At 33.7% G+C, this 13842-nt stretch overlaps 1 protein-coding gene across 1 annotated transcript; it reads right to left on the bottom strand.

Annotated features, from left to right (window-relative positions):
* Positions 1-220: 220 nt before the first annotated feature.
* LOC117685625 (uncharacterized) lies at positions 221-2591 on the bottom strand. The gene is made up of 7 exons (XM_066087106.1): positions 2587-2591; positions 2330-2498; positions 1969-2044; positions 1646-1753; positions 1215-1295; positions 753-809; positions 221-486 (listed from the first exon to the last, which is right to left on the bottom strand). Exons 1-7 carry the CDS (start codon positions 2589-2591, stop codon positions 329-331), a joined length of 654 nt encoding a protein of 217 aa, XP_065943178.1. The 3' UTR covers positions 221-328.
* Positions 2592-13842: the final 11251 nt, after the last annotated feature.

Here is a 13842-nt window from a genome sequence, read left to right as displayed (position 1 = left end):
CCAAAATAATTACCAGTTCCCAGTAAATTATATAAGTAATATAACATATGATAAATAATACGTCTTTGCAAAATCAAACATTTTCAATACAACATGTTTGTTGTCTTTCTCATAAGGTGAATTTAATTAATATTGATTCATATATATCATTATAAATAGCTAATTTATTGATATGACATAAAATGGTCAAAGCAATTTACTACCCCACAAAATATTGAGAGACAAGCAAATAAATGTTACTCAGATATTTAGCCGACAACACACTTTTTGATATCATAATTAATCGGTGGTAAATGAAGAAAATAAGACAAGAAATCGCTGCAGGATTCTAATTAAATCTGATGATAGGAGAAATAGAGAATTCTGTGCATGACTGTCCCTGATGTCCCTCCAAAGCACTGGCAATTCTCTCAAGGGCTTTCACTTTTCGTTCCTCCAGTTCTAAGCGTTTCTTTTTCATTGCAATAATTTCTTTCATTCCATTCTCTATAATAATAAAATAATGAATATATATCTAAATTTCTTTACTGTGTCATTACATATGTTTTAAAAAGACAGAATGAATAAGAATAAGACTAAAGATATTGTTTGCATAAAACTTGAGACTTTGCTTTAAAAGTGATTTATTATTTGTTTCATATATTCTAACCCACATCATTCTGGGTACATTAATGTAACATACGGTAGATAAAAAATAGCAGTAGGTAAACAAAGTATTTCTGGTGATGTTAACAACAGGTTAAAAGTTTTACCATAATCTCCAGCTTTCTGTTTGAGTCCCAAACTGCTCCTATTCTTGTTCTTATTTGCTAAAATAAAACAACCAATAACTCTAAATAAATCAAGCCATCCTTAAAGAAATTTGTTTGTTTGGAATTATTGTTCCATAAGGTCTTTAGACCCAGGAAGGAGGGGAGATAATTCTATTTTTTTTTCAAACCTGAAGCTTAACTTATTAAAAATTGTTCAAAAACAACTATCTCCATATGACAAAAAACGTTTTTTATTTTTTGCTTTTTAAATTAAAATCAACAATTAAAAATTTTTTTTGAATTATCTAAATTGACATCTACTTTATTTTATATGAAAAATAAATTTTTTAACAAAATAAATCTATTATGGTCAGTTCAGTGACAGGAAACAGGAATACTTTTTATTCGGACCTAAGATAAAAAAAAAATTTTGGCTTTAAAAATCATAAATCATATACCTACATGTACATGTAAGGGTACAAGATGGAGATGGAGAGGGTGACTCCGAACATTCATTCTCAGGTACAATGTCTACTATACAATCTGTAAAAGTTTTAGATATAACAATTCACAATGAACAATTAAATTAAAACACGTCAAGTATTAAAAATCAAGAAAAGAAAAAAATGTATTATTATAGAAGGTCATCATGACTGGCTTTGTGATGCATGCTCTCTCTCTCTCTCTCTCTCTCTCTCTCTCTCTCTCTCTCTCTCTCTCTCTCTCTCTCTCTCTCTCTCAATTATACCCTACATATAAATGCATGTCACTCTGTACTTTTGAGAATAAAAGAGATGGAGTTGAGCATTGTGATAACCATTTTGTCTATTCAACGGAATTGAAACTCTTTCATCGCCATATATTTGTATGCTTATGAAAAAATGCATGCATACCTGTGACCTGATCTGATGACAAAGTCCAGCTACATGTATCTCCCATTGCCCCAGGGTTTTGGATACCTTCAGAAATTGCCATACATGTACTTGAATCTGTCCTGTTACCTTAATGTTAGGAAAAAAATCTAAATGTATTTATAATTACTAAATAATTGTTGATACATTGTATAATCATGTTATAAAAAAATAAATTCATGCTAAGTCTACATGTACATTAAATTTTCTTCTGTTTACAATTACCAAATGCATACTTTTTCAATTATTATTGTTTAAATCCCCCCCCACCCCCCCACCCCCAAAAAAATAAATCTTTAAAATACCTCTGTCCAAATCTGTCCCTGTATCAGCGCACCCATCGAGACCATGAATTGCCACCAATGGAATGGTACTAAGAATCTAGGGGAAGACAATTTGAAATTGTAAATCAATCAATTACCATTCTCAATTATAAACAAATTGGGTTTTTTTCTTTATTACATAAAGATAGATGATGGGAGGGAGTTATGATGTACATCATATGCATTTTTTCAAGTTCATCTATTGTTTGTAATATTTAAAATATTCTTTATATTATAAATATAAATAAATGCATGTATGTACATTTAAACAAAGAAATTATAAAGTGTACGTATTTTCAAGTGTAAACTAACTAATAAAAAAATCATGAATTTGTTTACTCACTGTCAATTCCCATGGCTTGAAATTCACCTCAGGCGGGGGTCCACCTCCTGTTTTGTTAGTTTCCCTCTTTCTGAAAGCCTCCTTCTTCTTAATGGCAGACTGGGCATCTTGGAATCTCTTTTTGGTTTCATCGAGTGTTCTGGTGCATTTTATTGCAACTGAATTTACTCTAAAAGCATTTTAAAAACAAAATACGATGTTATAGATCCACTACACGACCAGAGACATAAATATTGTTAACGTTATTTGTCTCCGACACCATCCTAGAGTAAACATGTCAAACGCACCGGCATACCGATGTCCAGCAGTTTTAAAATATTTTCTTTAATCATAATACCATATATCAAGCTCAAACCATATATCGAATTTGTACACACTTTTACAGAACACATACCACGTTTTTCTATTATCTGATTATGACATCGACCTAATGAAATAAACGGCGTCTACGATATATCTGACAATCTGCAGCCATTCTTACAATTGGTAGGACTAATCACCGGCTAATACATGTACGAGATTCAGTTGCGCCAATGTTCCGATAATTTTGGAAGTATAAGAGGTTTGGTGGACAAAAAAAAGGGAAAAAAAAAACTAGACTCGTGTTGCTATAGCAACAAAAAGGTCTTCCGTTCCTCATGTTTTAATCGGTACAAAAAAAATCTATTTCTCTTTAAAAAGAAAATGGATACATGTACAATATAAAGTGCAAAGGAATTCCAAAGTAATTATTTCTAAGGTAAACAAAACAAAAGACTATGTGTCAATTTTCGAGTACTTTCTGTGACGACCCGAAGTTACGCCGGATCATTCAGAACATAGTAAACATATCTTCATACATTGTTTTGCCTTTTCTCAGAGTTTGGATGTTCAGGTTTGTGTTAGTTATAGTATCTCGTTGAGAAAGGGATTTTGTCTCAGGATCGGAAACGGGCAAACGAAAGTGATTAAGGAAATTAAAAAGTAGATATTTTTAGTACATTTACCTATGGTACGTTTCTGTTCATCACACTAAGTTAAATATTAAGAAAAATCTTAAGCAGTAAAAAAAGTCTTCTCCTTGAATACTTTAAGTGTGAACCGGAAGTGACGTACGACCAAATGAAACCCATTAAACACATGTTTAATCAAATGTCCATCATTCATTTAAGTTACGTGTTTTAATCTCTCACAGTTTCTAAGATCTTGCGGTTACTTTGTTTTTTTTTTAGAAAAGAAGGCTACCTGAGATATTTGAGATGTCTCACCGGAAGTAGATTTTTGAATTTTTTTTTACCAAGTGTAGATGTCCTTTTGTATTTCTATAGCTTAAATGTTACTTCCATGCAAAGTAAACAAAATATATTAAAAAATCGAAATTGGGTGTACTTCCTGTGACGACCGGAAGTTACGCCGGATAAAACAAAATAGTGTTAACACATGTACATACAAAGATCTATCATCCCACAAAGTTTGGTTGTTCAAATCATTACCGTTTTAGAGATCTCGTCGAAATAAGGTTTTTTGTCTCATGACAGGAAACGGACAAACAGAAATGCTCAATGTAAGTTGTATTAAATATTTCTTGTATACTTGCCTTTTGTAAATTATTGTTCACCGAGCAAACTACAAATATAAAAGGAATAAAGTTAAAGTGATAAACAGCTCGATTTGTTTGAACTCTTCCTGTGTGGACCGGAAGTGACGGAAGACAAAATGAAACCGGTAAAACACATCTTCAATCAAATGTCTATCATCCATGAAAGTTTCGTGCCTTGATCACTAATAGTTTCTGAGATCTCGTGGGCACAGTGTTTTAAAAAATCCACATGAGATAATTGAGATATCTCACCGGAAGTAGAATTTTTTTCGATGATATAGCATCGCATAGTTAACCTTGGTATAGATTTACACTTATATATTCATTCTATGGAAAAGTAATTTAATGCATAAAAATAATTATTTTTGAAGTGCTTCCGGTGACGACCGGAAGTTACGACGAACAACACAAAATAGTTTAAACATATCTTCAGTTATAGGTCTATCATCCCACAAAGTTTGGATGTTCAAATCTTTACCTTTTCTGAGATCTCGTTGTGACAAGCTTTTTCAACGCGGGACAGGAAACATACGACTGGAAACGATTTTTGACAAAATGAAAAAAAGCTTCGAGATATTGTCATTATCTTTCATACCAGAAAATTTCATAAAAATCTATCCAGCCATCTCTGAGAAATCTTGTGGACGAAAAAAGGGGGGGAAAATTATAACTAGACACGATCTAGTTGCGAGCAACGAGGAGGTCTTCCGTCCAATTTTTGAAACGTGAAGTGACCTTGCTTTTCATCTTCGTTAAAGAAACATATTTGGAAAATTGGGGTGGGATTTAAAAGAACTATAGATAAATAACACTAGACGCCTCTTGATCCCTTATTTGAAGGATCACGCAACATATCACAAAATATTTGACAGTTAAAAGTTATTACTTATAGTCTTTAGAGTCCTCTTTGCCCTTTTTTTGAAGGGCCCGCCCTATTTTCTTGATGTTAAACAAAAGCTCTTGTCATTTCAAACACATTTTTGGTTTTATAAGTGTTTACAAATTATGTTCCGTTCTCGAGATATCTGGAAAAGATCGCTTTAACTCCTTTTAGGGGCCGGATAACAAGGAAATTATGGTTGCATATCGTTAAGCACATTATTTATAGCATCATTTGGTCAGTATTGCATTTGAAAATTTTTCTCCATTTTGAGATATTGATGATCAACATTTTGGACTTCTGGCGTCTATAAATCCATAATTTGTAACAGATGAGCAAACAATTATCACGTCTAGATAAACAGCTTTACGATGAACATAATTGCTTCTATAACGTATCACAAAGTATTTGACAGTTAAAAGTTATTATTTAATGACTTAAGAGCCCTCTTGGCCCCTAATTTGAAGGGCCAGTCCCTTTAACTTGATGTCAAATAAAAGCCCTTGTCATTTCAAACACATTTGGTTCAATAAGTGTTCACAAATTATGTACTGTTCTCAAGATTTCTGGAAAATATCGATTTAGGGGCCAACCCCATACCTCCTTTTAGGGGCCGGATAACAAAGAAACTATGGTTGCATATTGTTGAGCACATTATTTTGAGCATCTTTTGTTCAACATTGCATTTCATAAATGTTCTCCAATTTGAGATATTGATGATCAAAGTTTTAGACTTCTGGACCCTAAAAATCCCTAATTACGTAACATAGGAGCAAACACTTATCATGTATGCATAACTAACGTTACGATGATTATAATTGTTTCTATAACATATATATTACAAAATATTTCACAGTTTAAAGTTATTACTAAAATACTTTAGAGGCCTATCAGCCCCTAATGTGAAAGACCAGCCCCTTTTTCTTGATCTCAAATAAAAGCTCTTGACTTAATTAAGTTTTTTTGTCCTACATGTTTTAACAAAATACTTTCGAGAAAAGAGATATTTAAAGAAAACCAAGAAAAATCACGACGTCTTTGAAATCTTAATTTTCGAGCTCGGGCGAGCTTCGGCGCTTTTTGAGATAAAGATGATTAAAGACCATTAGACACAATTTCAGTCTTTCGTCTATCAGCCCTGAAAAGTTCAACATTATATCTTAAATGGTAAAAGAGGAGTTATCGTGACAAAATACCCCTATAAAAAACGATAAATTCACGATATCTCAAGACAGAAAGTGACGTCATCAACAAAAAAATTTCCAACAAGGTTCAGATCAATACCTATCAGATCTGAAAATTTGACGTAAATTGGTTGAGCCGTTTCTGAGAAATCGCGTGCACAAAATCGGTAAGAAAAAAAATATAATAATAACTAGACATGATCTCGTTGCGAGCAATGAGGAGGTCTTCCGTCCGATTTTTAGAATATGGAATGACCTTACTCTTGACCTTCATCAACGAAACGTATCCGGAAAAGGAGGCGGGAACTATGAGTAATGGGTGAAAGACTATCTATCCCTTTGGTGTCCCTTATCTGAGGGATCAGCTCCTTTTCATTCATTTTAGTCAAAAGGTATTTTTGTGTACCACTAATAAGTATTTAGAAATTGGTTACCGTTTTTGAGATATCTGGGAAAAATCGTTTTGATATCCGGTCCTAGAAATCCTTTTAGGGTCCAGATAACAAACGATACATGGTTGTACATTGTTAAGCTCTATATTTTGAGCATCTTTTGTTAAATATTGCTTTCCAAAGTTTTCCTCAATTTTGAGATATTGAGCATCAAAGCTTTAAACTTCTGGCCCCTTAAAATCCCTAATTACGTAACATAAGAGTAAATGATTGCCATGTACAGGTACATAACATTAGAATGAACATAATTGCTTCTATAACGTATCACAAAATATTTAACAGTAAAACGTAATCATTAAAATACTTTAGAGCCCCCTCAGCCCCTTATTAGAAGGACCAGCACCTTTTTAATGATTTAACATGAAAGCTCTTGTCAATTCAAACACATTTTGTTCAACAAGTAATTATAAATTTTGTACGTTCTTGAGGTATCTTGAGAGGGTCGTGTTAGGGGCCAACCCTGTAACCCCTTTTAGGGACCGCATAACTAAGAAATTATAGTTGATTATTGTTAAGCTCAATATTTTGAGCATCTTTTGTTCCATATTGCTTATCCAAATGTTTCTTCATTTTCAGATATTAAGCATTAAAGTTTTGGACTTCTGGCCCCTTAAAATCCCGAATTACGTAACATAGGATTAATTGATTGCCATGTATAGGTAAATAACCTTAGAATGAACATAATTGCTTATATAACGCATCACAAAATATTTCACGGTAAAAGGTTATCATTAAAGGACTTTAGAGCCCTCTCAGCCCTTTATTTGAAGGACCAGCCCCTTTTTTCATGATTTCAAATGAAAGCTCTTGTCAATGAAACACATTTTGTTCAAAAAGTGTTTACAAATTTTGTACCGTTCTCGAGATATCTTGAGAGGGTCGCTTTAGGGGCCGACCCTGTAACTCCTTTTAGGGACCGCATAACAAGGAAATTATGGTTTCAGATTGTTAAGCTCAATATCTTGAGCATCTTTTGTAAAATATTGCTTATCCAAATGTTTCTTTATTTTAAGATATTGATCATCTAAGTTTTGGACTTCTTGCCCCTTAAAATCCTAATTACGTAACATAGGACTAACTGATTGCCATGATTAGGTTAATAACCTAAGAATAAACATAATTGGTTCTATAATGCATCACAAAATATTTGACAGTAAAAAGTTATCATTAAAAGACTTTAGAGCCCCTCAGCCCCTAATTTGAAGGGCCAGCCCCTTTGTCATGATCTGAAATAAAACCTCTTGATTTAATTAAGTTTTTTTGTTCTACATGTTTTAACAAAATGCTTTCAAGAAAAGAGATATTCAAAGAAAACCAAGAAAAATCATGACGCCTTTTTAATCTTAATTTTCAAGCTCGGGCGAGGTTCGGCGCTTTTTGAGATAAAGATGATTAATGACCATTAGACACTATTTAAGTCTTTCGTCTATCAGCCCTGAAAAGTTCAACATCATATCTTAAATGGTATAAGAGGAGTTCTCCGAACAAAATACCCCTATAAAAGTTGATAAATCCACGATATCTTAAGACAGGAAGTGACGTCATCAACAAAAAAATTTCCAACAAGGTTCAGACCAATACCTATCAGAACTGAAAATTTGACGTAAATCGGTTGAGCCGTTTCCGAGAAATCGCGTGCACAAAATCAGTAAGAAAAATAATAATAATAGTAATAGGGAAAAAGAAACCTAAGAAAAACAATAAGGTCTTCCGTTGGAAACGGAAGACCTTAATTATAAAAAACATTACAATCACTTTAAGGTCTTCCGTTGGAAACGGAATACCTTAATAATAAGAAACATTACAATCACTATAAGGTCTTCCGCTGGAAACGGAAGACCTTAATTATCAAAGAATACCTGTGAAGAAAATCATTCTCCTTTTATTTTAATTATACACTCTTCATGTGCTGAAAACTATAAAAAAATTGTAGAAAGAACAACAAACCAAAAGATTTTATGTGTTTCACAATTTATTGAGTATTTTGTTAAACTCTCACCTTTCGATACTACCCTTGTCTTCTTCCACACCCGTATTGGGGGCACTAACACATTCTTATTAAATATCAATTCACAAGATGAATCTCTGCCATTCAGACAACTGAATGGTACCAGTAAAATATCAATATACCAGTAAAAAAAATCGTTTTAAAGCTGGTTTGTCTATCTTATTATTCATTTACAGCATAAATAAACAGTTCCTAACGATTAACACATTTAATTTAGGTCTAAAACTGGAATTTTTACTTCAACGTTCGAAATGTAAACAAACGCTTTGCTTACATAGCAAAGAGTTGTAAGCTCTGTAACTCGCTTATAACTCATCAAATGACACTCAAATTTTAGTTGCCTATTAAAAATGCCTTTCTAAAGTATTGTAAATATTAAAATCGGAAAAATATTTTTTGACCAAAATCGTGACCTTGCCCCTTTAAAGCCCGAAATAAAACTTTGGTTTATTTGCGGCCACACATGGCAGAGTATGAACGTTTATTGAACACTTATGAAAATAAAAGCATATAAAAGGTTGTCTTAATTGGGTTGGAGTCTGTGCAGTTTCTTGTGCGTTTATTCGCGGTTATCCTTTAGATGTCTGAAGATAATCAGGATATAGTGTGTTGGCGAAGGATAATACCTGTCAAAACAAACACTTGGGTGTAAATGTAAAATCATTTCTTTCTGTTTTCATTGATGTCATGTATAGCGCTAAAAGTGGCTTACGTCAGATGAGCATTGGTGGATTGCAGTGATTGATGGATATACATAAAATAAGCAGGGTTCACTCACTGTCAACTGAGGCAAAGAAATGGTAGCTATGCGATCTTTTATAAGTCTGAACTGAAATTGATAATATATCTAGCCAATATTTGACTATGATTATGTACATGTTTTTATAGTAATGTGCATTATCTTTCATAAATATAATAAATTAAAAATCTATTCTGATAACGGATTAAGCTGCCGAGGAGCGCTGGGACGGGGGATGAGTCTGCTGGTGTCTGTGCTTGGTCTTGCTTGTCATGTATTTGATGTTCAAGGTCTTTCGGCTGCTTTGGCATTGTTTGTAATGGGTTTTTGTTCCACTTAGCAAATATGTCAATAATGTTGCACGTGTAAAGATATTAATGGAGGTCTTATTAATAACTGTGTTTGAACAATAATAATTGACTTTTAACTATATTTCTGATAATTTATTTCATATATATAACAATAATCTTTTATTTTTCAATTCGTATTCCAAATTTTTTTTAAAAGCATGTCAATATTAAAAAAAAATAAAGTTGCACTTGTTTCAAAGTTTAATTTTCAAAGCATGTTTAATTCTCAACATATAGACAAACTGTTAATGTAAGGTTGATATTCAGGGTTTAATTACAGCCTTGTAAATGGTGAAAAGATATCGCTATGAGTTTTGGTCATGTCCTTTTTACTGATTCCCTGGCAAGGTAGAAGTTTCGATATTGTTAGAAATAACATTACATGTGTATTGAATGAGAATACAAATCAGATGAACACCAGTTTGATTTTTGTTTGTATATTCTTCAATATATATTAATTTCCTTTGCGTCCTTTTAAACATAAAGTTTCGACTTGTCAACAACATGGCGATTTTCGCTTTGTGGTCATTTACTAGTTTTAATTAATTAATATATTTATGATCCGATATTTTAACATAAGTATTGTGTTTTACAATAATAGTTAAAAATATCTTTCACAACTTTTATGATAGAAATCCAAAAGAATATGTTTAGTTTGACCCCAAAAAATCATCATCTAACTGAACAAATTTTGTACGATTGACACTAATAGTATCCTGCGACCACCTGACACCATAACTAATTAACTTAAAAATCAAACATAACAATTAGTAACATATTACATAATTATGAAAGTATGGCATTTTGTGCGGAGTCGAATTATTATACTATTAAATGCTCTGTATAACGTTGCAAAGCGTTGGTCCCAGGTATGACAATTATTTGGTCAGATATGTTGCGTCTATTGTACTGGCACAATGCAAAATCAGCCAGCAAGATTGATGCCACACGCAAAGCTGTAAATCGTGCTATAAAGCAATTTCTTAGACGAGAGGAGGGTCTTGTCATAAGGTACCCAACAATTACTTTTGCACGGAAGCAGCTGTCCCGTTATGACGGAACACATCTTAATATTGATGATTTGGACAGTGCTGCATTCCTCAATAGCCTTCAGAGGGCCTTGAAACCATAGTGTGTTCATCATCAGAAATACCCAGATGATAAATAAATATTGGCACGTTCAATTATGTTACATTTTTCAGTGCACGTTAACATTAATTATGCCTATGGTAAGGCCAGGTGGGTTAAATTATTTACAGTTTAAGCATACACATTCATCGCGATTCAGTGGCGGGTGAACTCGTAGAGACAAGTCCATTTGGCGGAATTCGTAGATAATCACGAATGAGGATTTATCTAATGTCTGTCTCAAAACTCTGGGGGGTATTTATCCTCAGTACTGGAGAGGACCCAGGGGTCACTTCATTGGTACACGAAGGACCGGCTTAGGGCAAGCTTGGGGGGGGGGGGGCTACCCCTGTGGGATGTGTCATCCCCAAGTGGGTTATACCAGGGGAGGCAGGTAAGAGTTAAGGCCCGAGTCAGAACTTGGGTTGTGGAAGTCACTCTGGTGGGCACCTAGCGGACTGTTCCCACCACAGTCGGCTGGGGGGTACTATCGCGCCAGTAACCAGGGAAGGTCACCCCTGTAGAAGGGTAGTGTTCCTTCGGTTCCGCCGGTATGGGCTTGCTTTGTTTAGATAGATTGTGACAAAACTTCCCATTAAATGTTATTACAGTCTTAATATCGGAAATAAATTCCCATGTTTATTTACTTGTTGTTAATTCTAATATTCGGTGTATCTGGGATTAATTGCATTTATCACCATATTGTCACAATCTGGGTTGGGGGCGGCGGAATCCGGGGATTACCACGAAGGGGGGTTTCTCTAATGTCTGTCTCAAAACTCTAGGGGTTATCCATCGTCAGTGCTGGGGAGGATTCAGGGGTCACTTCATTGGTACATGAAGGACCGGCTTGACCCTTGGTGCCAAGGGCAAGCTTGGGGGGAGGGGCTACACCCTGTGGAGTGTGTTATCTCCAGGTGGGTTATACCAGGGGAGGCAGGTAAGAGTTAGGGCCCGAGTCAGAGCTTGATTTCCTTTTTTAGTTGGGGCAGTCACTCTGGTGGGCACCTAGAAGACTGTTCCCATCAAAGTCGCCCGTTGGGGCACCATCGCGCCAAAGACCAAGGGAGGTCACCCCTTTAGGCTGGTAGTGTTCCTTGGGTTCCGCCAGTATGGGCCTGCTTTGTATAAATAGGAATTAGAATTCCTAAATAGAAATAGAATAGAAATAGGAAAAAGAATCATTTCTTTCTTCTTTAGAATAATTTTAATCAAATACAATTTCAGCTATTCATTTATCTATTACATTTTTAAAAGCATAGTAATGCAAAGTAATGCCTTGTAATGCCAGCATTACACTAGATTTTGGAAAGTAATGAACTACATTACCATTACTTGTAATGCTAATTTTGTGGCATTACACGTTACTAGCATTGCAACGCATTACCATTACATTTAGCATTACCCCAATCCTGTTAGTATAAACGTAATAATTTGAAGGAATTTTAAAAAAATGATTATACATGCGCTTAGACAATAACAGAAGGATAGAAAACAGCATTAAAACCATGAACTAAAAGTTTGCAATGTATATAAAACAAATGACTAATGAATTCAAGAAATACAAACGAAGCGGTCTTACCGGTTAAGTTAAAAGAGATGTTCTAAAACTGTATATCTGAGGGTTTCATTATATAGCAATAATTTAATATTGATTTGAGAAGTTACATTTTCATCCCAAGTTACTTTTGACTAGTTATGCAAGTCTTTAATAGATTACTTTGGTGTCATAGACAAATCTACACTTCATCTGATTTTAGTTTGTTTGAGAAACCTTAACAAGTATTATAAATTATCTAATTAAGTCTTAGTAAGTGTTATAAAAATGCAAGGATGAGGATAATAAGGCAGTTGTCGATTTTAGCTTTTTGTGACGGAAAATAAATTACCTTTAGAGCTTGTTGGCATATAGCAACAAAACAATTCAATCTCTTACAAATGCCTCGTCAAAAGACTCTCTTTTTCATACAGATGGCTTAAAACTTTCAGGAAATGTGTAAACTGAGAGAGAGAGAGAGAGAGAGAGAGAGAGGTCCATATTACTTGTTTCATGCCAACGTTGCTTATTTAAACGATTGAATTTGTTAAGCCGTTTTCTGATGTTTTTGACATTTTGATTTTCGACATATTCTTTACGGACAAAAAATAATCCTAAACCATATACCACCGTGTGTACATTGATAACACACGGAATACAATGCAGAAACAAATTGCAAACTTTGATTTACTGGATTAGTGACTTAAACTTCTAGGTGTAATATAAAACAGACTGATTAAAAGCATGTCATGATAATCTTGAAGTATTGGCCCAAGGCAGTGATGTAACAAGACAGGATGAAGGAAATCGGTTTCCAGTAAATCTGACAACAAAAATTCTGATGCCTTTAGATGCCTGTGTCGGTATCTACGATGAGTTATTTCCTGACTAGCAACGTTTTGATTGATAAGTAAATTAAAGATTACATTTATCATACTCAGGTGAATTTTCTGATTAAGGAAGTCAATTTTTATGCAAATTTGTAGTTGTTAACATACTTTTGGCAAATACATGTATGTAAAAAACTAAGTTAAGCAATAAAGAAATTAAGAAAATATTTAATTCCATATCATACAGGTTGAAACTTTTTAGTACAAAAACACTTTATCAAAATAAGTCACGACAAAGCTTCTCATCTAATAACCCGATAGTACATACATTAATTCAGAGAATAATATGAAGCAAAATTTCTTTAAAAATTCAAACAGCAACTTCTAAAATATATATCAGCATAATAACCGAACATTTTTTAAATATTATAAATCTGCAACAAGGGCATGTTTTCATAAAATTATGAAGTTTTTTAGCCGAAAAAGTAAAGAAAAAAATGTTTTCTTTGGTGATTCATGCGAGATATGAAGGTGTCAACAATGCAGACAAAATACATAACCGGCGTTAGCATGTTATGATTTTTCTGCAATGATCAAATTGATTATGTAATATCAAAACCTCACCAAAGAATATTAATGCAGTTACAAATCAACAAGATGATGTATTACCCAAATCCCAGAAGTCACTTTATTGATCAGGATTTAATCCATTTCCAGTTTTATGCATAGTTGGAACAACAAAACCAAGACAATAGTAACATTAGAACATGCACAACGTGCTTGTTTATAGAAGCTTTTATCATAACCGATATCATCTGCAGAGAGA

The sequence above is a fragment of the Magallana gigas genome, chromosome 6 (genome assembly GCF_963853765.1).
Source record: "Magallana gigas chromosome 6, xbMagGiga1.1, whole genome shotgun sequence".
NCBI classification, from domain to species: domain Eukaryota; kingdom Metazoa; phylum Mollusca; class Bivalvia; order Ostreida; family Ostreidae; genus Magallana; species Magallana gigas.
The sequence above is the reverse complement of the archived record's forward strand: the minus strand, read 5'-3'. Positions and strand labels throughout refer to the sequence as shown.

Bases quoted from the DNA above. Each gene is read 5' to 3' on its own strand.
- LOC117685625 (XM_066087106.1), bottom strand. The intron at 1,754-1,968 runs GTATTTTAAAGA...CCTAACATTAAG, and splicing joins AGGGACAGATTTGGACAGAG to GTAACAGGACAGATTCAAGT. The intron at 1,296-1,645 runs GTATGCATGCAT...AAACTTTTACAG, and splicing joins GTCATCAGATCAGGTCACAG to ATTGTATAGTAGACATTGTA.